The sequence below is a fragment of the Molothrus aeneus genome, chromosome 20, assembly GCF_037042795.1.
Source record: "Molothrus aeneus isolate 106 chromosome 20, BPBGC_Maene_1.0, whole genome shotgun sequence".
NCBI classification, from domain to species: domain Eukaryota; kingdom Metazoa; phylum Chordata; class Aves; order Passeriformes; family Icteridae; genus Molothrus; species Molothrus aeneus.
The window spans coordinates 7,140,003-7,167,498 of NC_089665.1; the positions used below are offsets into that span (position 1 = coordinate 7,140,003).

General features: G+C 57.7%; 2 protein-coding genes across 3 annotated transcripts in view; both read right to left on the bottom strand.

Moving 5' to 3' along the window:
- The window catches only part of PHF12 (PHD finger protein 12), a 31,620-nt gene extending 20,955 nt beyond the window's left edge, over nt 1-10,665 (bottom strand). Inside the window, exons 1-2 of the mRNA XM_066563721.1 lie at nt 10,500-10,665; nt 9,996-10,177 (exon numbers count right to left, since the gene is read on the bottom strand). Coding sequence (XP_066419818.1) covers nt 9,996-10,177; nt 10,500-10,565 — 248 coding nt within the window. The 5' untranslated portion in view covers nt 10,566-10,665. The remainder of the gene's footprint in view (nt 1-9,995; nt 10,178-10,499) is intronic.
- A 799-nt stretch (nt 10,666-11,464) lies between these two features.
- Nucleotides 11,465-25,521, bottom strand: SEZ6 (seizure related 6 homolog). Of its 2 annotated transcripts, none has more exons than XM_066563413.1 (17): nt 25,414-25,521; nt 17,672-18,244; nt 17,466-17,599; nt 16,412-16,604; nt 15,916-16,101; nt 15,673-15,841; nt 15,122-15,288; nt 14,844-15,038; nt 14,532-14,670; nt 14,256-14,452; nt 13,985-14,179; nt 13,713-13,904; nt 13,436-13,633; nt 13,301-13,339; nt 13,075-13,195; nt 12,898-13,000; nt 11,465-12,354 (listed from the first exon to the last, which is right to left on the bottom strand). In XM_066563413.1, exons 1-17 carry the CDS (start codon nt 25,475-25,477, stop codon nt 12,325-12,327), a joined length of 2,895 nt encoding a protein of 964 aa, XP_066419510.1. In that variant the 5' UTR covers nt 25,478-25,521; the 3' UTR covers nt 11,465-12,324. The 2 variants fall into 2 exon arrangements, with proteins under 2 accessions (XP_066419510.1, XP_066419509.1); XM_066563412.1 differs by having other exon boundaries at nt 11,465-12,370.
- Nucleotides 25,522-27,496: the final 1,975 nt, after the last annotated feature.

Below are 27,496 nucleotides of genomic sequence, written 5' to 3' on the forward strand. Positions count from 1 at the left end.
AGGAAACCAACCTCACTGTCAGGGCTTTACAAGAGCCCCATTGAGAAACAGGGAAAGTTGCATCATTTACAAATTCAGCTTTTTGGAACATTTTTACTGTGCCCAAGTTACATACTTCTGCTCACAGCTGCTCCCAAACCCGGCTGGAGGAGGACACCTGGAACCCTGAGCCTCTACCTTAGAATAAAACCACACCAAACAAGCCAACAGCTGCAGCCTGAAGCAAGTTCCTCCCCACTGCAGCTCCCTTCCCTTCCTCTTTTACTCTTGCATCAACACAAAGCTTCTCAAGACAGAAGTCAGATTTCAATTACCTCAGAGGTGGTTATTAGGAAAACTATCAGCTCCCTCCTCTCCCTCCACTGTTGTTCCTTAAATTATTCAGTGAAGTCTCCAAGTTCTGCTCATTAACATGAATACATTGTGACACTCAGCTGTACAATAATCTTCCTGAAAAAGCCAAAGATTTCTCAAGCACCAATGCAGAGACCACCAAACTTCAGATAAGCACAGCATAATTTTTGTTCTTTACAGACCTCTAAGCATGACCTGATCACATTAAAACTAACAGTTTCAGCAACTTTCTGGCCTCAATTAGGCTCATATTGTTTATAAGTTATACCTATTTTAAGCCAGCAGCACAATTCACATTAACTACGGAGCATCACCCACTATATTTCTACCTGTGGTGCAACAACAACCTGTGAAAAAAGCTGGACAGCAGGCAGCACAACTTTGTTTACACTGAAGTGAAAGTATTGAGCATGGACATAAGAAGTTCTAAATTAGCAACATCCAGCAAGGACTCCTAGACACCTCCAAACAGGTCAGGACATGATTATTTTGGCTGCCACTATGCAAGGAAGGGAACCAAAATGACTGTTTCACAGGTCACCAATTATCCCATCATCTGGAACACTGCATGTGCTTAGCGTGCATCTTTCCAACAGCATGGCCAGAGCTGGAAATAAGGGTTCAGCAACAGACAGAAAACAGAAGCAGGATTAAAACACCATTATATGGGCAGACAGCGAGGAATAAGATGTATCCAAGGAAAAAATAAAAGTACACTACACTGTCTACATGATGCTACAGGGGTGGAGGAAGACTTCTTAAACTCTTCAAGGTTTAAGAAGCAGCTTTGCTGGGTATGCCAGATCCCAAAATTTCCTTCACTGTGTGCTCCTTTTTACTATCTAGACCTGCCAGTGTGTTCAACATTTCCAGGGCTTGGCCAGCAGTCCCAGGCTCTGGCAGCAGCACCACCATGCTCCTAAGAACCAGGTACCATTTCATGAGTGTTTCATAAATGTTGTGGATATTCTGTGAATTTCAATGCCAATGAACTTATTTACTTGAATCCATCAAACCACTCCTGCTACTCCCACTCTGGGAAGAGAACCTCATGGAAGCAGGTGTTTATCTACCTTACCTCAGCTCCCTTCCTGCCTTCACTGGCACAGGCAGTCCTGAAGTTCATAGGGAATCAGGGAATTATCCTCCAAGGCACGAAGCAGAAGTTTTTTGCCTCCAACCTGATGAGCAGGAGGGCCCAATAAACTGGATAAGCTGCATGTAAACATGTGATCATCTGATGTAATTAGTTACTTCTATTTATAGAAAGAACCTGGCCCACAGAGACCATTCCCTAGACAACCTGTTAGTTATTACCTTCATTAATGTCCAGCTGACAAAAAATTAAAGGAAGTATTGTTTTTTTAAGATACCAAATTTACACACATAGGTAAACACACACATATATAAAAACAAATATGGATTAAAGAGTGTATAGTACCACCAGAACCGCAGTGAGGGTTTTTGATTATTATTTTTTAATTAGTTTGACTGGTTATGAACTCTGATATTTGAGACATATTTGCCTAGGGAACCATCCAGGTTTGTATTTATAAGCAGAAACCATGGAAGTTGATAGAAGAATTGTTGACTTTGAAAAATGTGGGTCAGACATAGAAATTCAGACATTTTGCACATCCTGACTCCTGTTTCTTTCCCAGGCATCACTCATGCCTGTGCTGCAGACAATAGTAACAATAGCCTGAATTCAATGTCCAGGTTCATTATTAAGTGTTCAGGTCTTTATAGCACCATCTTCTTAACAGATTAGAAGTCATCTTCTCAAAGCAGGATGACACATAGGGCAGCATCAGGGAAAAGAAAGGAGGCTGAGGAACAACACAGCCCTGGTGAGAATCACTTCATCCAATTCTGTCTTTAAAGAACAATAAATGAAGAGACATCTCTGGTGGGAAAAAAAATAATCAAAACACAGGTCTGAGAGGTTTCTGAGAAGTGAACACATTCAGCCCCAGCCATACTGAACGTGTTCAAAGGAGACAGGGGTGAAAGGACAGCAGCAGTAAGGTGGAAAAAAGGAAAGCAGCACATCAGAAGAGGATGAAGGGCAGACCCATAAAAGCAAAAGCATGAATTTGTCTTCACACAGGCACAAGTGAAGTGTAATTCTGACATCTACATGTGGACTAGGCTTTCCCAAGAACGCTGGGGAAGAGAGAAAAAAAGAGCAGAGACAGAAATATCCACTAAAAAAAAAAAACCAAAACCAACAAAAAATCCTTAGAGCAGGGCATACATTCTTTTCTGCCTTTTCCAGATCACCTTCATATCTTGCTCCTGTTGCTATTCTAGACAGAGATCACTGGGAAGTTCACATGATGCCATGCCCAAAGTCAGAGGCTGTACAGGCAGGTGTTTCACACCAATCACTAGTGCTTGCCAGAAATTCAGCATGGGGTTTTCAGCCTGCTAAATTGTATCCTCAGGCCAGTGCTTTCTGCAGGGTTCAAAGTCGGTAATCTCCAGCTCCATCTAGTTTGCTTCCAGTGATCGTGCAGAGCAGACGTCAGCAGAAATGGGTTAGAGTTGGGTTCAGGCACTCGATTCCCCCCAGCTGGCTGAGATGCTCTTTGCCTTTTGTGCTCAAGATCTGATACACCAACAGGAAGAATGATTTATACAACCTTTTTTTTTTTCTTTTCCCCCTTCATTTTTGGCTACAGGGAGCATTTACTCCATACCCTAAAAAGGTATGTGATTGCATTACAACTGGTATCTGTTAACCCCTTTATTAAAGGGAATCTACAACTATTTTTACTCAGCTTACAGAGTTACTGGATACTGCAGTGTTCCTTCGAGGAAGCTGGGCAGACATCTAGTGAGCAGTGGAGCTGGAGACAGCACAAATCGATTGCTATAAGGAGGAAAAGCCAGCTCTGACAATCTGTGTCACAAGAATCACAAGTCTAGCCAGTAACCTGACGTGGCAAGATGCTTTTTGCTTACACTCACTTCTTTCATACCCCTGTAACAAAGCCATGTTATATCCCCAGATACATTTGCATTTTCACAAGTCCAAGAGAACTTCCTGACTGGTTTAAAAAAACAAAACGGGTACATCCTTCTCACACGATTTATATTCCAACAGACAGCACTTCCTAAATATTCAGACCGTCACACTTGCTTTCAGGGAGATACACCTCCTTCCTACTCTGGAAGTAACTACTCCCTTTCTCCACAGCAGATTCCTGCTATTTGCTACTGACTCAAGGTTTAAGAAAGGCTGCAGAGCACAGGAAAAACTCAAGAACCTGACACGTACCAGTGAGTCAGTCTAGCAACAAAAGCAGTTTAACATCCACTGCTGTGGGTCAATAAACGGAAGAATTTATGTTAGTGTTGAAAAACTGTTTCAGTATCGACGTTACAACTGAAATTTCAAATTGACTCTGTCTTACACAGGGAAACACAGGAGCCCTGCTCTCCTGCAGGTGTTCCTCACACCACCACAACAGCACCTACAATCCAAAAAGGCCCTTTTTGGGGGGGTGAGGGAGGAATTCCTGGTTGGTCCTGATTCTTACTAAAAATACCCAGTTCTGTCACTGACAACTGCACAGAGGCACTCCCCAGCCGGGGTGTCCTTCACACCCGTGGTAAGAGCAGTACAGCCGGATGTCAGACATGCCAATTACCACTGCTTCCCTTTTACCACCCCACCTAAACAACACCGTGAAATGGAGAGAGACAGAGGAAAGAATTATGAGCTTTATAAGATCTTGTGCAATAAACACAGCAGTGCCCCATTCCCAACTATCAGATCTGCTGGCGGCAGTACAATCTGAACAACACTGAGCTTGTATGTGATAAAAAGACATAAGGCAGCTAAAGGAAGGTGAACATATTTACAAGATAGTGCCAAGATCTCCATAACAAACAGTCATTAGCAGATTAGTATTATGAATCTAATCCAATTAAGAATTTCCTTTGCAAATGCCTGGAGGAGCTGGAATTCCTCTGGGAAGACCTTTCCATGTTGTGAAAGGCTCCCATGAGTCATGCCTGCAGGCTGACATACCAGGAAAGACCAGCTCTGGAGCAGCAGGAACAAAGCAGTGAACCCCACCTCGAAGCAAACCGCTGCAGCCTCCTGCTCCTGAGGAGTCAACTCAAAAATGGACCTCACAGAGGCAGAAAAAAAAAATAGGATTTCTCAGTTCCACAAGTTGTGGTCAACATAAAACTGGCACTTTCCTAAGCCAAGGTACAAAAACACAGAGAATTCTCCTTGTCCACTGTCTCCCACTGTGCCATTTTCAACAGCTTTGGAACAATGCACGTGTTTGATGTAACACCAGTCCACATAGCAGCCATGCCTTGAAGGCAAAGCCTAAATTAAGTAGCTAAACATCACCCTCCTCAACTTGGAATCCTCGACTTTAGAATCCCAAAGCCACGCTCCTACTACTGCACACTGATGTTGGGAACTGCAGCAGAGACCCACGGCTCAATCCCAATCCCCAATTCTTGCCCACAGTGCAAAATCTGCTCACACACAGTTTAACACGAGCAACATCCACACACACAGGTGAGAGTGCTGGTTTGCAAGTCACCCAATCATGAGTTCCTCAGATTCTTACTGTGAATGATTTGCTGAAGCCCTCAGCTGAAGTCCATAGATTTAGGCTGACCTTATCTGCCTTTGCACGGAGAGATTTAGGACAAAATAAGGAGAGTGAAAAATCTCATTGGTACAACTTTGCTGAGCAGAGCTGCCAAGACTGATCATGTTACCACATCTGCAGGCGCACACGCAGTGAACCCTCCGCTGCCAGAAACCCAACCAGGGCAATCACTTCCTCCTGCCTCAGGATCCAGCCTGGGCTGGCCCCAAGGCTCCCAAAATATCAGAGCCAGAGATACATAAAAACAAAAGTTGGGTTTTTTTAAAAGCACATACTTAAACCAATATTGTTTTAACAAAGTATCGGTTAAGATGGATACATTTAAATGTTGGGAACAGAACAGTTTACTCTGACCTTCAATATGCAATTACATAAACATTAAAGTAGGGGTTTGCCAGTCATTTACTGTTAAAAAACCCAAACAAACAGAAAGCTTCTTACTAAAAACTTCCTTCACTTAAAACTACAAGCTTTTTTGAAGCTGTGATGTAATTCAATGTACTGAAACCCTGCTCCTAGCCACTATTAGGTAGCAAGTTTGCCTCTCCAGCACCTTCCTGGACATCCCCTACTCCTTACAGCAGAAGATGCCTCAGACCATTTTAAGATTCACCTGAAACACCCGAGGCAGCCCAAAATTACCATTAAGGGAAGGATTAACTGAGACAATAGACTGGCCATTGTTTTTCTCCCCTCACAGACTGCATATTCATGTAAAAACCCAAAGCTAGAACAAATGCCAAAGATAAAGCAGAGCATTTTAGACAGAATAAGGTGGGGAAAGAGTTATGGATGTCCTACCAGCCAAACACAACTTTTTTCCATTCTTTGTTCGAAGCACTAAAACAATGTGACTCATAGAAAATACCAAAATCTAGTTTAGCTTCCTCTGCTGCACTTTGCAGCTCTGTCACTCCTGTTCTTCGACACCAGCACTTGGGTGAAGACTGCCAAATCGAGAGGGAAATGAGCCAAACACTGCAAATATAAACACAAGGAGGTGCTGCAAAAAGTATGATGGAGGTAGCAGGCCCCGGTACGGACAGGACACACTTCTCCCAGCACAGCAGTGAGGAAGCCCAGCTACGAGGAACCTTTCTGCTGAGCAGGGCCACAGAACTGGCACTGTCGTTTACATAACTGGTCAGCTTTAAGGGACTGAGGTCACTCTGCCATGCCAGCAGAGCTGCACAGCCAGCGGCATGAGATTTTACAAGAGGGACTTGAACCGCAGCATTCAGTGAGGTTTGTGCTTTTGGGCTCCTCCAACCAGAAACTTGGGCAGGGAGACTTTATAAAAAAAAAACAAGAGGAGAGAGAAAAAAAACAAACACAAAACTGTTCTGTGTTGGTTCTCCCTCCTGTTGTCACTCCCCTCCCCCAGCTTGTTAACTAAACTTTTCCTCTCCCGGGGATCTTTCTAATCCTTCGTAATGAATTTGCAACATCAGTCACTTTGCAAACCCGCTTCAATGTGAATCAAGTTTACTACAAGCTCAAGAAAACACAGGGAATTCTAACAATCACATTGCCAGGAGGAGGATATACATGGGAAAGAATAGAAGCAGCACTGGAAAATTGGTTTTCAATCATGTAAAGAAGGAGTATGCACCATCCCTGGGGGCCTGGGCTAAGGCAGAACATCAGGATGGAAATGCACTCTGCACTGTTACCCAAAGCAACAGATTGTGGGCAAACAGCAGAACCAGACACCAACTTCAGAGCTAAAAATCTGACGTCCTGCTGTCAAGAATTACTAGGGACCCAAAAAACCTCTCTCTGTAAATTCAAACCTGAGGAGAGTCACCTGACCGTGATATTAATCCAAGTATGTTGAAACTAAGTATCTGGCAGGGATTTTGCACTTTCCTGTATCCCTCCCACCAGGCCAGTTTCTCTGCAGCCAGGCTGGAATCCTCTGGCCTCTCAGAGCACCCATAGCAGCTTTACACTGAACTAGTGACTCCAAAATGGAGTTGTGGGAAAAGGTGACACCCCAACAGATGAATTGGGAAGTCACTTCCACCCACGTTAATTCAGGAGAGCAGTTGTGCCACAGTGTACCAGCAAAACTTGTTATTTACCACCTCAGATGTGTAACACTATCAGACTCTGAAAGTTTTGGCCAAGTGCCTTCTGTTTTCCGCGGAGGACAACGGGTTTAAGTGCTAAACTGAAGTTAAGGCAAACTGCTGAAGTTTGAGGGTCACACACCTAGCAAAGCCAACTTCCTCACTACAGGCTTAAACAACTCGATACAGAAGAACCTTCTCTACACAAGAAGGAGCAACACGAGTTCCTGGGAAGCTGAGCTGGGTTTGTCTCCAGCTGACTGCATGACTTGTGCCAATCATATCCCTGAAAATCCTTTTCTTTTATAATACAGCCTCTCCCATGCAGCTGTATGGGAGCTGATTACAGCTGTAATCAGCTGATCACAAACCCTAGACACATTAAAAGCTACTTTTTTCGTTATGCTGTATTGATAATAAATTCAATCTGGTACTAATGCTCACAATAAACATTCAGAGAACAGGTGAGCTGTCGACACAAACCAGTTAGAGTGCTCCAGCAGTGCTATTCAAGTGACTCAAAGCAAGCCTTGCATTACAGCTACTATTCTTTAAACAAAAAAAAAAAGGAGGCAGAAAGGAAGTTGCAAGTGCTGTCTTTATGCCTAAGTTTATATCCAGAACGGAAGTTTACTTCCAGCAAAATGTAGGAGGTAATGGGAAGACACACGAAAACAAAACCTGAGCATCCCTTTGAGACAACCTAGGTCACCTGAAGGCCATAGCCAAAGGTCCAACAAAGGTCCAGGAGGAAGGAGGAGAACCAGGCCCAAACTGGAAGCCTTCAGACAAAGCCTTTCCACACTGTGCCACCTCCCACAGCAGGGTCTGGGCTGCCGTCAAAGGGATCGCTTGACAAACCCCAGCAGAGGCAACAAATAGGGTGAAAGAGAGTATTTAGAATTGCTCTTTCATTTCTGTTCTGAAGAGTGACTAGTTAAAGATACACATATATTTTTCTATAATATTTTTATATAAATTCTTACACAATTATAATGCAACTAACTCAGGTACAGTGAAAGCTTTACAGTTATCTCATTTATCTGGTTGTTTCCCACTCGCTAACTACAAAAACATCACCAAATTAAGCCATGAAATTTAGGCATGCACAAAGTGGTCTCATTTATGGTCAGACTTAACTAGGATTCAGAGTTAACTCTGCAGCCCTAGGCACAGCTCTTCCATTCCAAAATGTGAAGTTCTAGCCATCGCTCCAGCCTCGCTAGGAGAACACTCAGGATGCACCCGAAAGCAACTACGCCCGGCAGAAGGAAAAAAACACCCTTAAATTAAAGCTCATCAAGGACACTGGATGAAAAATAATGATAATTACTATCCTGCTAGTAAATATTAGAGGATCTGCACTACCACCACCAGTAGCACTTCCTCAGGGTAGGAGGGATGATGTCATGGCTGCATGCTACAGCATTGTCGGGTTTGCCTGGCTACACGCTGCTAACGGGACACTCCCTACAGAACTGTGACCGCACACTCAGCTCCCCTGCTATCAGCAACCAGTTTAATAAGTGTTCTGAGACCCTCAATTAGCATAGAAATGCAGAATAGCCAGCAAGCAAATGAAAATCAGAAAAAGGCAAGGGAAAAAAAAAAAAAACAAACAACAGAGGGAGGAAAAAAAAAAGCGCAGAGGAGACAGCTGTAACAGGGTGGCAAACAAAGCTCCAAAGCATGAAAGAGAGAAAGGAATGTGGTTAAAAAATCTCCCCTAAGGAAGAATACTCTGTACTCCCAAGCTCCAGCTGTTTGACTTGCCCCGCTCCCTCCTCCACTCCATTATCCACTCTGGCTGTGCTAATTTAACACAAACCGCCCGCCTGTGTCAACTGTTGGAAGGGGGGATTTCAGGATGCATCCAAGCTCCGGGTGCAGAAAAAGGAAAAACTTTGGGGCGGAAAGTTGAGGAGGCGCTTTTGGCGTGGTGTCGCTTTGTGCCGGGAGAGCTTGGGAAGCTGTGAGGGAAGGCAGCAAGAGCCCATCCTGCTGCAGCCTCCAGCACCTCGAGCTCTGCCACCGCTTCCACACGCACCTCGATTCCCAGCCGGCAGCCAGATCTGCATGCAGAAAGCTCTGCCTTCATCAACAAAGCCACACAACTCCCAGCAAGAGCACCCGTCAGCCCCCCAGCTCATAGCAGACACCCCCACGGATGAGACAAGCAGGTTGGAAGAGCAAGGAAGAAGGGAAAAAAGGAGGGAAAGGAATAAACCCGGCCAACGTTAAAGTCTGGAGGCCTGGATTTCCACGGGGAAGGTATTTTCACGTTTGAGATACTGTGGGGAGTGTTGCGAGGGTTTGGAAGTCATATATGCAGCCAAAATGGCGCTGAGAATAAAAATATAATTTAAAGGAAGGTCGCCATATTGTAAACAGTGAGGCAGGGAGACACAGAGACAGCAACCTCCATTATTCCCAGCAGCTGCAGCAGCACGGAAGCGCTGGGAACGTCAGGCCTGGTGCGGAGACGCCACCAGGGCTTCCCCCTCTCCAGCCAGGGCCCTCCGGAGGGTTCCCCGCAAGCCAGGCACCCTTGCAGAGGGGTGAGGTGGGGAAGTTTCCCGCTGGGGAGGGTGAAAGGCCGGGCAGGGGCAGCACCAAGGCAGCCAGGCCGCGCAGCCAGCGGCCTCGCTCCTCCTCCAGGCCTCTCGCCTGCTGCTCAGCACAAAAAGAAAGGAGGAGGGTGGACCCCCAACCCTCCAGAAAGCAGCCAGGGGAGGGTTCACCTCGGCCGCCGTGGATTAGCCTGAGGAGGGATGGACCCAAGCGGGGTTTGCACCTCCTTTTTGTTCCTGTCTGCTCCAGCCGGCCCCACGTCCCCCCCCTCCCCGGGACCTAACGGGAAGCGGGAGCGGCCGGAGGGAAGGTGCCCTGGGCAGATCCGGAGGGAGAGAGCGCCAAGCCTTACCAGCACTGGAGGTGGAAAGCGGCGGGGCAGTGATCGCAGCACAGCAGATCCCCTCCTTCCTTGCAGCTATCGCAGCTATCGTGGTTAGTGGCCCTGCCACTTCGCCTGGGCTCCTTCTCGGGCCTCCTGCTCTTCTTTTCCCCATCTTCGCTCTTGGGGGGAGCCAGGAGGGCCTGGATTTGCTGCACATGCACACACAGACAGAGCGCGCTCTGAAGGGCTGCACGGACCCTGACCCAGCGCCCTTCTCCCCGTGCCCGCCGGGGGGACAGCGGCCCTGGACCCTCCGGGAGGGGATCGGGGGGGGGGGGGACAGAGACCCGGCCGAGCCCGCCCCGCCCGCCCCGTGTCCGGCAGGGCCTCTCCGGGGGCCGGGCGAGCTGCCTCCGTCCCTCCGCACTTCCTTGTAAGGCCACGGGGCTCCGGGCTGGGGGGGTTCCCTCGCCATCTTGCAGCCCCGCTGCCTCCCCGGTCCGGCCCCCCCCGCCGCGTCCCGGGCCTCACCTCCATCAGCCCCCCGGAGGTGTCCAGGTCGTAGACGATCGTCTTGGTCTCCATCTTCTCCCACATTCATCCAGCCCAGGAGCGGCCCCGAGAGCCCCCCCCGGCGAGAGGGAGCGAGGCGGGGACGTGCGGCGGCCCCTCAGCGGCGGCTCCGCGTCGAGGCGGCGGGGGGGGGACGCGGCGCGGCGGGGGCGGGCGGGCGGCGGGGCCTATCCCACGGGCCGCTGCGGCTTGCGCGTCGTCCTCCTCCTCCTCCAGCCGTGCCCGGGGGCGGCCGCGGGGGGCCCGACGCCCGCTGCCATTGCCGCGCAGGGGGTGGGTGGGTGAGGGAGGGAGGGGGCGGCGGCCCCGCGCCCGCCGCGGCCGCTCACGCACCGCGCACGCCCCGCGCACAGGCGGCGCCGACGCTCCGGGCCCCGCACGCACGCGCACTCTGCGCCCCCGCCCCGCCCGCCCCGCGCGCATGCGCGTCCCGCACCGCCTCCCGCGCGCGGACCTGGCGCGGCGGCGGCGGCGGCGGCGGCGGGGGGGGGGCGGCGGGACGCACGCGGAGCCACTGCGCGTGCGCGGAGCGCCTCCCCGCCCCGCCCCGCCCCTTCTCGGCCCTCTTCTCGCGCAGGCGCGTGGCGGCCGTCACGTTCCAGCGAGCGGGCGGGGCGGCGGGGACGTCAGTGACGTAACGGCGCGGGGCGGGGTGGCGGGACACGCGCGCGTCGGCAGGGGGCGCGCGGCGCGCGGCGCGCCGGGGTGGCGGGGGCGCGGTCTCTGCTTGTGACGTCACCCCGGCAGAGGCCACGCCTCTTAAAGCGACAGTGTCTCCCCCCTCGGAGAGCACGGGAGGGACGGGCGGGGGTCGGGATGTCAGCGGGGTAGCGGTGAGGTGGGCTCAGGGCCCACGCTGGGGGATGTGTGTGGGTGTATCCCCGTTCCAAGCTGCCCGGCCCCGCTGAGGAAGACGCCATCGCTTCTTCTAAAACACCAGTTTTTATTAATGAAACAACCAAAAGATGGGGAGGGGGGCGGTATCCCCTCCAGATCGAGGGGGCGGCGGGGGCCGGGGTCACCAGCCCGGGCGGGACGCGGCGGTGGGAGGGGGCACAGCCATGCCCGGTGCCCCTGCCCACCCCGTCACTCTGGGGTGCCGGGACGCGCGGAGGGGACACGCTGGTGGCGGAAGGGACCCCCCCGGAGAGGGCGAAGCAAGCGGGGGCCGGGGGGACACGCAGCATGCTGGGGACACGGGAGGGACACGTCCCTGCGTGGCGGCGGTGGGAGACACGGGGTTGCGGGGGGGGACCAGCCCTGTCGCTGGGTGGGGGGCGAGGGCGGGGGCGGCACCCACATGGCCACCTAAGCCCCTCGCCCACCCCCCGGGGCTTTGTCCCCTCCCCACTGCAGCCCCGGGGAGCCCTGTCCTTACCTGGGGGTCCCCACAGCGCTGCTCCCCCTGCCTGCGTCACTCCTCCGTCGCAGGGGCTGCTGTTTTCCCGCTGGGGGAAGGATGGAGCCCGAAGGGCAGGGCAGGATCTGGGGACCCTGGCTGGCTCAGGGGTCAGGGGGGCAGGATGGGGTCCGGGGACCCTGGCTGGCTCAGCCTCTCATGAGCCCAGTGCGAGGGGCTGGGTGACAATAGGGCTTGGGCAGAGCCCTCGGGGGTCCGGGTGGATCGGGGGTGGCAGGGGGGTGGCCGGTGCCCAGGTGGGTCCTGCCAAGCGCTCGGCTTGAGTCTCCTTGGGAGAGGTGTTCCCAGCCCGTGCCAGGGGCCGGCGGGCACGGAGGGGCCTGGGAGGGGTGGCTGCAGCGCCCAGCTCCACGCTGCCCACACCTAGATGGACACCTCATATTCCCTCGTGTCCTGCAAAGAAAACAGACTGCAAGGGGTTGGACACAGTGCAACGGGGTGCCGGGGACAGGGATAGGGCATCTCCCATCCCATAAGGAGCTGGGGGAACATCCCAGACTACAGAGAGCCCTGGGGATGTGTGTCCCATCCCAAACATGGGTCCTGGATCAGTGTCCATCCTGTCCATGGTCCTTGGGTGGATATCCCAGACAGTGTGTGTGGTCCCTGGATTGATTGATTAGTTCATTTCTGAACTAATGTGTGGTGCCTAGATGGATATCCCACCCCACATGTGGTCCCTGGATGGTCCATCCTGTGCATGGTCCCTGACTGGATGTCCATCCCTGAACAGTCCCTGGATAGATCCATCATCCCACGGGTGGTCTCTGGGTGCATGTCCCACCCCCTGTGCTGTTCCTGGATGGATGTCCTGTCTAATGTGCAGTTCCTGGAACACATGACCCCATCCCACCCCTGTCCCAGCCCCTGGCACAGGTGGCCCATGCAATGCAGGGTCCCCAGCCCCACATGGGGGGTGTGGGGGCCGGTACTTACTCCTGTCTCATAGGTGGGATTGTCAAAAGCTGACTCCACGGTGATGTGGTCGTAGGGGTGGGAGCCAGCCAGGGGCAGCTGCAGGGCCGGCTTCCCCTGGAGCCTGTGGGGAAAGGGCAGCTACAGTGGGCACTGGGGGGCCATGGGGCCCCATGGGGGTCACAGGGGGCCACTCACTTGGAGAAGTAGAGATAAATGCCCCCGATGAGCAGGGCCACCACCAGCACGGGCAGGAAGACAGCGATGGCCACGTTGGTGCCCTCCAGCGTTGTCCCCGAGGGCACAGCCTTGGCCACAGCTGTCCGGGAGGGAGAATTGGGGGCTCACCCAGAGGACACCCCACATCGGCCGCACCCCGGGTGCCCCTCCACGCTCTGGCACCCCAAAACACGCTCGCCCTTACCATCCAGGTTGCGGTTGCTGTAAAACTCATCGTAGGAGGCTGGAGGAGGCGGAAGAAAGAAACCAACAGCAGGAGTGAGAAGTGGGGTGCTGAGCGGTGCCGGCGGGGTGCTGGGGTGGGGGGTGCTCGTCTCACCCGCCTTGCAGATGGGAGGGGAGCCGCTCCAGCGTGAGGGGTGCCCGGGCAGGCAGCGCAGGCTGCTCTCGCCCAGCAGCGCCCGGCCGGCCGTGCAGGAGAAGTGCAGGGTGGCTCCCGCCGGGTACAGCCGCCGCTCCGGGCTCTGCCGCCCGCCCGCCGGCACGCCGGGGTTGTGGCAGGGCTCGTAGGTCTCCGCTGCGAGGCAGTGGGACGGTGGCGTCAGCGCTCGCCATCGGCTCGGGGGATACGCCCGAGGAGGGGACGCCCAACTCACGGATGCACTTGGGGAGGCGGTCACTCCACTTGGGTCCCCCCGCGGCGCGGTCATGGCAGGTGAGGGTCCCGGCGCCCGCCAGGACGTAGCCCTTGTCACAGACGTACTGCACGGTGGCTCCCACCGGGAATTTAGGGTTGGAGACCACCCTGCGGCTGTGCTCAGCATCGCCAGGGTCCCGGCAGGTTGTCACTGCAGGCAGGAGTGACCAGTGGTGATGGTGGATGGGACTGAGCTGCAGGGCAGGGGGGTCACTGGTGGGCACCACTCACCCCGCTCGCAGGAGGGCAGGTCACCGCTCCACGTCAGGTCCCAGTGACACATCAGGAGGTCAGTGCCAGTCAGCTGGAAGCCAGGGTAGCAATGGAATGTCACCACAGTGCCATGGAGGAGCTCTGGCTGTGAGGACGTCTTCCACCCATTGGCAATGTCCGGCAGCTCAGGGCAGGTGTCATTACGGGGAACCTCTGTGGGCACGGAAGGCTGAGTAGGGCAGTGGGGACACTGAGGACACCGGGGGCACTGTCCTGCCATGGGCCTCACCGGAGAAGTGGATGACAAAGCCCTGCCGGTAGGCGAAGGCCCCGGCACCGGGGTCAGACTGGAACTGCACAGTGACATCGGCAGTGGATGCGTAGAGCTTGAAGCGGCCGCGGGCGCCCGTGTACTGGCCCAGGATGCGCGCCGTCAGGTCGTCCCCGTCGTAGAAGGTCAGCATGTCCCCCGAGCCCAGCCGCAGCCTGGGGCAGTGGGGCCATGAGGGCAGGGAGGGCACAGATCCGCCATATCCCACCATCCCCATCCCATCCCAGCACTCACACACGGACATCCAGCATGATGCGCTTGTCCTCCTCCACGTGCAGCCCCCAGATGCAGTCCTGGCCTTTGCCGTAGGCCTCTGGCCAGTTGGGTGACAGCACCACTCCGGCTGTGTCCGTCAGCTCCCCGCTGCACACCGCTGTGGGCACACGCCAGCCTTGGCACTGCCATGGGGCACCCACCCACTCCAGCATCCCACATCCAGCACCCACCATGTCCCTCAGCTCCACCACACTCAGCAGCACGGTGGCTGCAGTATCTCTCACGCCCCATCCACACCAACCCCTGGCACCCTCCAGCACCAGCACCCACCACGGCACGCTGGTTCTGTCTCATTCCACTGCGGGTCACTGGGGTCAACACACTCGATGATGGTGGAGCCCTGCTCCAGAGTGTAGCCAGGGTCACAGCTGAACTCCACCGTGGTGCCCACGGGGTACCGGGGATCGCTGGCCGTGAAGTTCCCATACTTGACGAAGGGCTCGTAGCAATGCCCCTGCTCGAAGGCTGCGGGCACAGGGGCAAAGGTCTGCGGGGGCCAGGTGGGCACAGGGGTGTTTGGGTCACCCGCTGCACCCTTGGCCCCATACCCTCATAGCGCAGCGCCATGCCCGCTGCGGCCCCGCTGCTGTCGGTGGTGAGCTCCACGAAGAAGTGGCGGCCGGTGCTGAGCAGCCCCTCGATGGGCAGGTACTCCACCTCGTAGGAGTCGTACACCGGCGGTGCCTCCACGTTGTTGCCGTTGCGGATGATGAGCCTGCCAAGGCATGACAAGGGCAGGGTGCACTGCTGGCCATGGCCAACAGCAGCCATGCTTGGGCATGGATGGTGGCCTCCAACCCCGGCCATTTCCAACAGCACCATCCTTGGGCATGGCCAGAGGTTATCTTCCTTGGATATGGCCAAGAGCACCTGTCCTTGACCGTGGCCAATGGCCAAAGGTAGCCACACTCGGCCATGGCAAGAAACACCCATCCTTAAATACGACTAATGGCACCCAGCCATGGCAGATCCCATCCTTGGATGTGGCCAATGGCACCCATCCTTGGATATAGCCAAGAGCACTCATCCTCGAACACAGCCCCGTGAAGGGCTGCCCCAGAGTGCTCCCACACTCCTGCCCCGCCAGTTTGAGCCAAACCTGTCATCATCCTCTGCCAGTGACACCTTCTCGAAGTGGAGGTGCAGGCGGTGGCCATCCGGCGCTTCCAGCAGCCAGTGGCAGGTCAGGTTGTTGCTGTAGTTCCCGGGAAAGCCGGGTGACACAATGCGTCCCACGGTGGCGTTCCGGACCACCCCGCCACACGCCGCTGCGGGAGAGGCACTGTCAGTGGGTGGCAGTGCCACACCAGCTGTCCCTTGTCCCCGAGATGCTGGTGCTCACCGAGGCAGAGGGGCTCGCGGGCGCTCCAGAAGGGGCGGGTGGCGTTGCGGCAGACGAGCCGGCGGGCGCCCTGCAGCTGGTATCCCGTGGAGCAGCGGAAACGGGCGTCCCCACCGGGGTGCAGGCTGCTCACCGAGACCTCCCCGAAAGCCGGCCGTGCTGGGAAGGGGCAGCTCAGCAGGTAGGCTGGGGGCGGGTGGTGTTGTTACTAAGGTTGAGGAGCAATGGATCCCCCCAGAACCCAAAAGCTGCCTCCCCAGAGCCCTGGAAATGCCTGGGTGTGGCAGGGCTCGAGTGACACAGTGCCTATGGATGCTGAAAATTATGCTCAATGAATCCATAACTGCTAAGGCAAATTAGCTCTCCATGAGCATTCCTCACCTAGTCAGTGCCTGCTTAAAACTCAGATAAACTCCCGGTGCATCACCACAATCCAAATTAGCACGATGCTGGCAGGGAAGCTCCCAGCGGGTACAGAGGGTTCTGAGCCCCATACCTTGGTAGTGGAAGTGGTAGGAGCCAGGGCTGGGGGGCCGGGGGCTCTGGAAGCGGAGGGTGAGGAGGTTGGCCGGGCTGCGGATGACCTGGCCCCGCAGCAAGAAGGACTCATTGGCCAGGAGGTTGGGCTCCAGCCCTCCCGCGCTCTCCACCGTCAGTGTCTCCCCTTCTGCCAGGCTGATGTTCTCTACCTGCAGGGGACACAAGTGTCACCACCTCAGCATGACCCAGCACCTGACTGGGAGCTGGCCCTTGAGTGGCTTCTCTGCGGTCAATAGCCCGCTGGAGCTTGTCTGTGCAGGGCAGCACCTTTCAAACATGGTTAGCAGGGCCATAAATCATCCCCCACGCCAAGAGCAGCAGGGCCCAGCTCTGCCAGAGCACCACAGCACAGCCGGGCCCACGCTGGCAGCCTTGCAGACAGCCAGCCTCACCCTCTGGAGCAATTTGCTATTAATGATGCTAATTAAGCCATGCTGCATGGTGAGGAGCAGCAGCACTGGTGAGTGTGGGCTGCTAGAGCAGGGCTGGTGGTGGAGTTGCTGCCTCTGGCTCACCACCAGCTTTCCACAAGCCCTGTGGTGGCCTCAGCAGAGATGGGGACACGTGGCCACGTGCCACTGATGGGAGCAGCACAAGGGCTCAGCACAGCAGGGTTTGCTGTCAGCCTCTGCTCCTGGCAGATGGGTGCTGGGTGTTCCTGGTCCTGCAGCACAGCTTGGCACCTGCTGGCACTGCTCACACCTTCTCCATTAGGACCTCGTTAATTAAATCTCACAGCACTTCTTTGTGAGGGGTGCCAGGCACAGCAGCTGGTGGGCACAGAGCATCCTGGGGCATCCCAGCAGCTCATGTACCCACATCCCTGTGCCAGGAGGGAAGGCAATGTCCTGAGCCAGCTCTCTTGGCTTGGGGACAGAGGCATGGGGACAAGAACAAGGACATGACCATGTGTTTGTGCACCCTGCACAGACACACAGCCGTGGCACAGAGTAGGGGACAGGCCACACCCGTCTGTGGCCACTTGCCACCCTGGCCCACCCTCAGCTCACCTTGAGCTCCACACCATAGCCAGGGTAGACAGAGATGGTGTAGGTGCAGTCCAGGCTGCCATCATAGGGGACACCGGCTGGCTCTGGGGACACCAGCCAGCCCTCGGGACCCGCCAGCGTCCGGTTGCAGGGAGCTGGTGACAGAAGAAACCCCAGCTTAGCCTCACTCCACCCTAGTTCCACCTGACTCCCTCCCTGCCGCTCACCTGGCCCCTGCAGCGTGGTGACAGTGGTGGTGGTGATGGTGGAGGTGGTGGTGGTCCCTTCCTCATCCCCAGGCACCACAGTGGCCCCGGCGTGGGGTGCCAGGGATGTGCTGGGCGTGGTGGGTGCCTGGCTGGGGGATGCAGTGCTTGACTCTGGCACCCCAGAGGGGGACCATGAGGGGTCTGCACTTGGCACAGCCCCCCACGCCTCCCCCCATGGCCCGGGGCGCCCTGCCGGCGTGGTCAGCGGGTCAGTGGGGAAGGCGGGCCGGGGCAGGGCAGGGGTGCGAGGGGAGGGCTCGGGTTCTGGGGGGCCGGGGGCCGGCTGGAGGGCACCACCAGGGAGGAGGGGGCCCGCCCCAGCGGGCAGGAACGGCGCCTGGGCCAGGTAGTCCTTCTTGAGGAAGGCTTCGTGCAGCAGGTCCTCCAGCAGCGGGTGGTGGTTGAGGATCTTGAGCGTGGGCGCGGTGCTCACAAAGCGAGCCTCCGCCTCCCGCTCCGCCGGCTCCGTGGGCAGCGCCGTCGGCTCCACCTCAGCGCTCTCCCCAGCCTTACTCGCCAGCCCGTTGAAGCCTGGAGGGAGGAAAGAGTGTGGGATTCTGGGGAACCTGTGGAGTGATGCTGTGTTGGGGATTGAGAGGGAACGGGGGACTGGTGATGCACCAGGGGGTGATGCTTCATCACAGTCCAGCACTGTGCCCTCAGTGGCACCTGGAAGCAGAGCCTGGACATGGACTGTGCTGTATCAGGTGTGGATGCAGCTCTGGGGAGTGCCACGGACCTGTGCTGCTCTGGGGACCAGCACTTCCCATGGACTGACCCTGCACCACAGGTCGGTGCTGCTCCAGGGGCTGACGCTTCCCTGCACACCAATATTCCCTCAAAACCAGGATGGCAAACAAATGTATCAACCACATGCAGCGGGATCATTGCACCCTCTCCCCAGCACGCCCTTCACTGGGGGCAGCCCTAGCAATTAAGCCCTGGCTAATTAATGCACATCTGCAGTTGTACCATGTGAAAGGGTGCCCACTCCTCATGTGAGCCAGCCCGGATGGGGACAGCCCTGGCTCTGGGTGTCCCTGATCTCAGGTTATCCTTCCCCACAGAGGTGGCTATCCCGTGCCAAGGTTCTCCTGGGTCTGCATGTTCCCAGGGTGCAGACGTGCAGGTGATTACCACGACTGCCATGACCAGGGATGTCACAGGGGCCTGGACACTTGCACCCTTCTCCAGGCTGCCAGAGAGCTCAGCTTCCTTCCAGCCAGGCTGTCCCTGTCCCTGAGCAGTGTGAGGCTGTAGGGAACCCCCTATCCCATCGATGCTCCCCCCTCTCCCACCCACAACCACAGGGATCCCCCTGTCACAGCCCCCTGTCCCTCCCAGGCATTAGTCCCTGAACAAATCCCCAGCATGCCCAGCCCAGCAGCTTACGGCCTTTAGACCAAAAATAAAATAATTTAATCAGCCCTAATGAGTCACCCAGCATCTCCCACTCCTGGATCTGGCACAGCACCGTCCCCTCTCACTGGGCACAGCTCAGTGGCACGGCAGAGGGGGTGCCATGGTGACACCCAGCATCCCTCTGAGGCCACGGCAGCGTGGGCACGTCTTGCCGCCGTGCACAGGCACTGATGACACGATACTGCCAATTACCGGCTAATTATCCCTATCCGTAGCAGGGCAGGGCCCCGCGAAGATTAATTACTCTGCGAATGCTGCTTTTAAGGGACTATTAAGAGACATTATCTTGGGTGTGCAGCGTAGTGGGGAGCTGCTGGGTGCTGGCAGGCGTCCTCACACCGCTGCTACCCACCCCTTGTCCCCAGCAAACCCCTGCCATCGCACAGGGACGGTGATAATGCCCTGGGCACACAGGCACAGCAGGGATACCTGCCCACACCAGCTCCAAGGGGTTTGCTTGCCCCCCAGCAAGGCCAGAATTATATTTTAATGGGATCCGTTTATTAGAACATAAAAGTTAATGAGTTTATACTGAAGGGTGCCAAAATCTCCGTTGGGCTTTAATGGCAGATTAGCGCTCAGGGCTGGGCCCTACACCACCACCACTGCCCTGTGTGGTGAAGGCTGGGCTGGAGATGCCCACCCAGCCCCCTGGACACTGCTGTCCATGAGCATCTCACCTGCCCGGGGTGCTGGGGGGCACAGAGGTCCCCATGGGGGTTACTGGCTTAGGCCAGGCCTCACTGCAAGGATCCCACAGCAACTCCCATCTGGACACTGAGCACCCTGGGCTGGGCGCTCCTGGCACCAGGCACTGCCCTGGGCTCTGTGTGGGGCTCTGGGTGCCACAGGATGCTCTTGGCACTAGGGGATGCTTGGGACCCTGGGCTCTCTGGGGATGCAGGATGCTCAGCACACCGCGGGAAGGCAGGGGGTGCCCAGCTGCTGCCACCCTTGCCCCGTGAGCACCACAGAATTACATCCTCCACCTCCACAGACGTCTCTAAGCAGCTTATCTCCAGCGCCACAGCGATGTCCCTCCCATGTCCCCAAGGTGACCAGGGACTGCTGACGTGGGCCTGGCTACCCAGCACACACCCTGCGGGCCCTGGCGGCCAGCAGGGACCCCGCTGAACTCGGGCTGGGCAGAGGGGCTGCCAAACCCCAGCAGCCACCTACCTGCCAGGGTAACTCGGCATGCTGGCCACGGTCAGAGCCGGGATGGGGTCCTAATCCCTCCCATTGGCTTTGTCGGGTGGGAGTTTATTAACAGCAGCCGGGAGATGCCAGAGACTAAGCCGGCTGCGGCGGGCGGGGCCCCCGGCGGGGATCGGGGATCGATGCCGCCTGCTGTCACCAATAAATAAATAAGGCGGCACGCGGCCGCCCAGGGAGCCCCGATCGATGCTGCCCGCCAAGACAGCAATAACACAGCGCCCGGCTCGGGGAGGGACGGGGCAGGGCCCTCAGTGGCCCCAGGAGCATCCGTGGCACAGTGCTGCTCCGTGCCTCAGTTTCCCCATCCGTAGGAGGGGGCAGCAGGAGGTGCAGGCGGGCACAGGGTGAGGGCAGGGGCTGGGCCTCACAAGATTCTAGGTTTATTTTCTAATTTAAAATCCAATCTGGCTTTGCCCCCGTGGTCAGGGCCTGCAGCTGTGATGAATGAGCTGTCAGGCAGCCGACACCTGGGTTTGCTTCCAGGTGTGAAGGCAGCGTGGGCAGGAGCAGGCAGGGAATCCAGGTGGGTGCAGGTGGTGGGTGGGCAGGTGTAGGCAGCGAGGGAATTCAGGCATTGTCTGGATACAGGCAGGCTGGGTGGGTGGATGCAGGTGTGGCTGGGTGGGTGGGTGCAGGCAGGGGCACACAGATGGTGTGAGGGTGAAGGCAGGGGCAGGTGGGCACGGGCAGGACTGTGCAGCCAGCTCCTCTGCCACCAGCTGTCACCACAGCCAAACCACTGGCACCCAGCATGGCAAGCTGGCACCGATGCTGGCATCCACGTCCTGCCATCCCATGGCCACCCTGGCACCACCAGTGACCCCAGATGCCCACGGCCAAGCTGAGACTGTCAGAGCAGCTGGAGCAGGGACCCCACGGGCTGCCCCGGTGCCCGGGGACGCTGCGGGCGGGTGCGGCCGCCAGCCCTGGCAGCTACCGGAGGAGCTCGGCTTTAATATTCATGGCAGCGCTGGCGGGGAAGCGTTTGACCTTGTATGTTTTGCAATTCTCCTTGAATTGAACAGTCATTTACCCGCTGACACATGTCACATCACCGCAACCGGCTCCCTGGAGCATCGCGGCGGCCGAGCGCCGGCTGACACACGGAGCACCCCCGTGTGCCCAGCGGGCAGCTGGGTGCCCATCCCCGGGGCTTTCCTCCCTTCCCAACGGTGCCAACAATGCCCTTGTCCCCTCCTGGCCACCCACAGCCCATGTAATCCCCCTTCCTCATTCTCCCTGTGGAGCTAATGGGTTTCTACAGCAATTTCCCTGTGTGGCAGCAGCGGTGATAAATTGTATGTCTGCTGCTATTTCAGACCCGAGCGCTGTGCGGTGCCATGTCCTCCCTCCCTGGGCTCACAGCACCTAAATCAGCCTCTCCCCCAGGATTTCCTGTGATGGATATCCCACTGCTGGGCAGCACCCGCTCTGTGCCACCCCACTCTGGCCATGATGAGGGTGCCAGGCCCCCCTGGGGCTCTGTGCAAGCTCTGGTCTCCCCCAGGACCCAGCACAGCTCACCCCTCTGGGGGGCAGAGGGGCACCCAGCCCTCGGGGCACCCCTGGGTGCTGGGGGTGCCTGCCCAGCGTGGGCAGGAGTCAGGCAGGGTGAGCAGGGCCATGCTGCCCACCCAGCTCCCGTCTCCCCTTCCCTCCGCCCACTGCCAGAGACAGTAATTGAAATCGGTTGCGGGAGGCGAGCGAGAGCTGCTTGTCGGGCTCCGCGCTGGGCTGCTCAGCCATGTCATACTTCCTGCAGACACCATCCCCTCCCATCGCCGCCTGCTCCTGCCAGAGCCAGCGTTTCAGCTGCCCCCATGGCTCTTCAGCCAGCCCTGCATCCTGCCAAAGCGCAGCTTTTCCTAGAGGATGAACCAGTCAGTTCTGGAAGCCACTCAGGACTGATCTTACAGCCAACATTGCCCCTTGCTGCCACCCCCCTGGGTATGTGGGGACCACCAGAGCCTGCTCTGCCCAAGCATCCCCTCGCTCATCTCCCACCACTGGCTGATCTGGCATTTCAAGCACCTCTCTCCATTTTCACAGGGTCAGAGCAGCGCTCTTGCAGCTGATTAATATTTGATCCCTTCAGCACAGCTCGTTACTGCATTTAAATTATATATGTAATAATTCCTACTGGCACAGCGAGCATGCAGGCTGGCTCCTCCTGCTGCCTCTCCTGCAGGTTGGGGGCCGAGCAGATCCCAAGCCTTGGCCAATGGCACCCCCTGGCACCTCGGAGGATGTGATGAGCAGTGCCAGGTCTCAGCACAGGGCAGGCTGGCAGCGAGCCAGGCAGACAGAGGCACCCCCAGCTGCCTCTGAGGGGTGCAGGCAGCCCCTTCACCCACCCGAGGTTGCTCATGGTGGGAGCAGTGCTGGCCCTCCGGCTGTCCCCACGTCCCCAGCAGCAGGAGGAAAGGATGCTGCCACTTCCAAGCTCCTGCCTGCGACTGGAGGGAATCCATTACCTCCCTGGTTATAGGCAGCTTTCAGAGGCAATCTTTCAATTGTGCGCATTTAAAGAATTGATTGGAGGCGAAATTATCCTCTCCCGTCAGAGGTGCTGGAGACACAACTTCATCCACCTCCCCTGGGGGCTGTTGGAGCTCCCAGGGGACCCCACAGCCAGGGTCAGCCTCAGCCCCCACCCCAGCAGGGAGTGACAGATCCAGGAGCCCCGTGCCAGCCTGGGGGTCCCTCCAGCAGCACAGAAAAGGGTGGGGGCTCTCTACTGCTTCAAACCAGGCCTGGGGGTGCCCTTGTCATGCCCTTGCTCAAGGTTCTTTGCACCCCATTTTCCCCCACACTCCCACCGCTCTGCTCCAGCCCTGCCTGGCACAGCACCCTGCACTGAATCCATCCCCACCACTGCAAACCCCCGGATGATCCCTGCGGCAGTCAGGCTCCGGGCAGTGCTGGGGGTGCCTGGCTCAGCCTGCGCCCCACATCCCCTGGGGACAGCCCTGCCCTCCCGCTCCCTGGCTTAAGAGCATTATCCAGATAATCCTGGCCTGGCGGCACGGCAGCGTGGCGGTGACGAACTCCTCGGAGGCACGCAGCGCACGAGCACACGCGCTGAGTGTAATTACTGGAGCAGGCACCCGCCTCCTTCCCCAGCCCCCTCCTCACACCAAGACCCCAGGCAGCACCCACACCCCCAGGGCCACCATGTCCCCCGACTACATCACCCCTATGGGTACAGGGCAGCTGGCTGATGCTGGGTGCTGTGGCACAGCTCATGGGGGCATGGCCAGGCCCTGTGCCCCCTGCCACAGCCTGTGCTGTTTCCTAATGCCCCAGGCTGCCAGGACCCCAAATTATAAGGAGTTTCCTCCAGCATGGCTAAGATGATCCCCACAAAAAATTCCCGGCCTGCCGTGGCTTTGGAGAGCTGGGGAGAGGGGCTGCAGTGGGGCAGAGCGGATGGAGCTGTGCCTGGCACCATTCCCCTTGGCTTCACCAGTGCCATGGGGTCCAGATCCCACTTTCTGCTGGGGCAAATCCCTGTGGACACCAGGGGCTGGTGGTGCCCCACAGCTGGGGCAGAAGAGACAGGATCAGACCCTGCACTGCCACCCCTCAGACCACATCACAAAGCTCCCCAGCCTGGATGAGGGGTCCAAGACTCCCTGAACCCATGTCCCTCTGACCCACAGCTCATCCCCATCATGCACTAGCCCATCCATGCCAAGTCAAGGCCACAGTGACACTGAGCCTGGCACTGCTGCCTGGAACCCCTGGGAGCCCTGCCTGATGGAGGATGGGGACTTTGAGGCACGAGCCACACAGGAAGCTCCCAGTATGTGGTGAGGGGATACAGGGTGGACAGGACCCCATGGGTCCCAGCCCTGAGAAAAGCTCAGCACCTCCCAGGGCATCCCTACTTTTAAGACTCTGGGAAATGCACATGCAGTGTTTAATTAACTTTATTGATATTCAGAAATTAGGGGACTGACTAGAGGTAATTGCTCATTAGAAATCATTAAACTGACACAGTAAGCACCAAGCCTCCCTTGGGGGAAATCTGCCCTGCTCAGCGCCCTGCTCCCAGGACAGACCCACAGATGTGGACCCCCCATTCCAGTCCTGCTGCCCCCCCAGCAGGGCAGGAGATGGGGGTTCCGTGGCATTGCCCCACGCGCTGTCCCCATCCTCTGCCTCTCCCAAGGAGGAAGGCAGTGGCAGCAGCCCCAGGCAGCAGGGCGAGCTGGGAATAGCAGCGGGCGCAGGGCCACGGCGCCCTTCCCCGCCTGGGCTCCGCCGCCAGATGGGGAGTTTATGTAACTCCCCGCACGGCTGCTGCCTGCAGCCGGTGCCCCCATCCCGCATCCCACCGGGGCTGGACCACGACCCGCCCATCGCCCCATGCCTGGCCACACTGCTCCGGGGCACCCCAATCCCCGACAGAGCTCCCCAAGCTTTGGAAGGTCCCCAATCCTATTTTTTGGGGCAGCGGAGCCACGAGGCATCGAGACTGCCGGTGCCCCACGGGTGGCAGGGACAAGGAGCCGAGCTGGGTGTTGGCTGCTCTCCCTGGCGAACCAGCACTCGCCACCCTGCGATCCTCGCGGAGCTGGAGGGGTCACCCCAACAGGGGAGAGAGGGGGAAAGAACCAAATGCCCCCGGTGCCCCCCACCCGGCAGTGGGGACGGCACGGAGGGACCGGCTCACGGCGTAGCCAGTCCGAGGGCGGCTCGAAGGGCTCGGTGACCGCGGGAGCGGGGCCGCCGTGCCTGCCCAGCCCCCGGTGCGGCGATGCTCCCCCCTCCGGTAACACCGGCAGAGGGGCTGCCGCCGGAGCCTGCCGGGGGCGGCGTTGCACCAGCCCGGCTGCAAAGCGCCGTGCGCGTCCCCGGAGGGGCGGAAAACGAGGAGGGGGTGGGGAGGGATTCTCGGTTCGCCGGGGGAAAACGGGGAGCGTCCCCTCCACACCGGGGGGCGAGCACGAGTTGGCAAAGTTTGACGGCGGCGGAGGCGGGTTGAGGCCACCCGGTAGCGCAGGGTGGTCGGTATGCACGGTGGGGATGACCCGGGAGTGTCGGTGGGCGCTTACCGTGTGCCGGGGCGCGGAGCAGCGCGGCGAGGAGCGGCAGGAGCAGCGCGGGCGGCGGGCCCATGGCCGGCGGCGGTCAGCACCGCGGACAGCTCCGCTGCGGGCGCGGCGGCGGCGGCGGCGCCCCGAGCGGCGCCCGCCGATACCGGGGACGGCGGAGGGGGGGGCCCGTAATGCTCCGAGCGCGGCGCACACCAATCCAAGGATCGGGGGGGGGGGGGGGGGCTCTCCCCGCCTCCCTCGCAGCCCCCCCCTCGCCGTAATGCTCCGAGCGCGGCGCACACCCGGTGCCGGGGATGTGCGGAGCGAGGGAGGGGGCTCTGCCCGCCTCCCCCTCAAATCCCCCCCGAGCCGTAACGCTCCGAGCTCGCCAATCCCAGGGACAGGGCGGCGGGCCGGCCGTGATGCTGGAAGTGGGGCGCTCGCTAATTCCAGGGATGAAGAGGGGGGGCTCCCCCCACCCACCCCTGGCCGTAACTCTCCGAGCGAGGCGCCCTCCAATCCCGCAGGCTGGGAGGGGGGTGGGGGGGGGGGGCTCCTCCCTGCTACCCCACCCCCACGCCGTAACTCTTCGTGTGCGGCGCCCGCTAAAGCTGGCGGTGAAGGCTGGGGGAGGGGGATCGCCTAACCCCCCCTTCCTCCCCGAATCCCGGCAAACCTTCGGGGTGGGAGCCAGCGAGGGCTGTGGGAAAGGTGCTCGGTGCCCACCTCACCATATCCTGCCTCCCCACCCTACAGAACTCTCACCACAGCCACCTCCCTTCCCCCAGCCTCCTCTTCCCCATCCCTAAATAGCCCAAATTAGGGCTGGGCTCATCATCCTCCAAGCAGAGACGCCTGCACCCGAGCAGCACAGGGAGGGGCCGGTATTCTTTGTGATGGGGTTCCAAGAGCCCCTTCCCAGCCCCCTGCCTCGGGGTCCCGGAGGGCAGCCAGCCCTGCAGTGGGCAGATGGTGCTGGCACCGGCACCAAGCAGCTCCATGTTGGCTGATGGACAGCTCTTGTGGGTGTTAAAAATATATTAAAAAAAAACCACCTCTTTGTTTAATAACCCCCTGCCCACCCCTCCAAAAGCCCAGATGGCTTCGCCTCGCCGAATCCCCTGCAGCCCGGCCAGCCCCGCTACACACACAGCCCACGCAGCCAGCTCCACTGGGGGGTTAATTTTAATCCCAGGTCCTGCTTTGCATCATTCCTGCCATGGAGAATGGCATGGCTTGGCATGGGGAGCCGAGAGCAGCAGCCAGTCCCACGTCATGGGCTGAGTGCCACCAGCTCCGTGGCACTGTCTGCTGTGCCACCAGCCCCAGGGCTGTGGTGGGAGCAGGGCTGGGAGTGATGCTGGGATCCTTCTCATCCCAGGGGTGCTGCCGGCTCTTCTGCAAAGCACTTTCAGCTCTAAACCCAAAACTTTGATCCGCCAGTAGCGCCATCAATGTTTAATGCAGCAAAGCCCTGGTAGGGCTCGGAAGATGAGCATTTTGAGGCCAAATTGAAGTTTCTAATATTATGATATTCAAATAATTTTAATCTGCCTGATGCATCCCCAGGCATGTACCTGGACTGCTAATGAGGGGCTGCCTTCAGCCGCTGTTGCTTTTGACAGAAAACAAACAATTCTTTGCAGGTGCCATCAAAGGATTGGGAATGGAGAGGTCTGGGGAGGAAAATGGGGGCAAGAATGCATGGAGCCAACGTTGCAGCTGGGAGAGAAAGATGCTGTGTTTACCTCAGCTCCCTGGGGAAGAGCATTGCTCCCTAATTCTTTTTTAAGTGTTGGTTTGTGCTTGGTGAAAAATGAGGCCGGCATAGATGGATGATGGGATTTTGGGAAACTTCTGTCCCACCGTACAGTGGACGAAAAGGGTGCAGTGGGTGCAGAGTCCAACACCTATCACATTGCATCGGATCCTTGCCCAGCCTTGGCCAAAGTTCCTTTTTCCCCACCTCCCCAGTGCCGCATGGATCTGAGACAGGGCAGCTCCCACAGCCTGTGCCAGGCAGTTCCCCAAGCCCCCATTTCCCCCTCCCCGTGCCATTGCCCGACCCAAATTTTCCCATCCATCCACCCAGCCCACACAG

Coding starts and splice junctions, on each gene's coding strand:
- SEZ6 (XM_066563412.1), bottom strand. CDS start 25,477: ATGGGCCCGCCGCCCGCGCTGCTCCTGCCGCTCCTCGCCGCGCTGCTC. Junction 16,102..16,411: donor CTACCACTTCCACTACCAAG/GTATGGGGCTCA, acceptor ACCCGCCCCCAG/CCTACCTGCTGAGCTGCCCC. Junction 13,001..13,074: donor ATTTATCTCTACTTCTCCAA/GTGAGTGGCCCC, acceptor CTTTCCCCACAG/GCTCCAGGGGAAGCCGGCCC.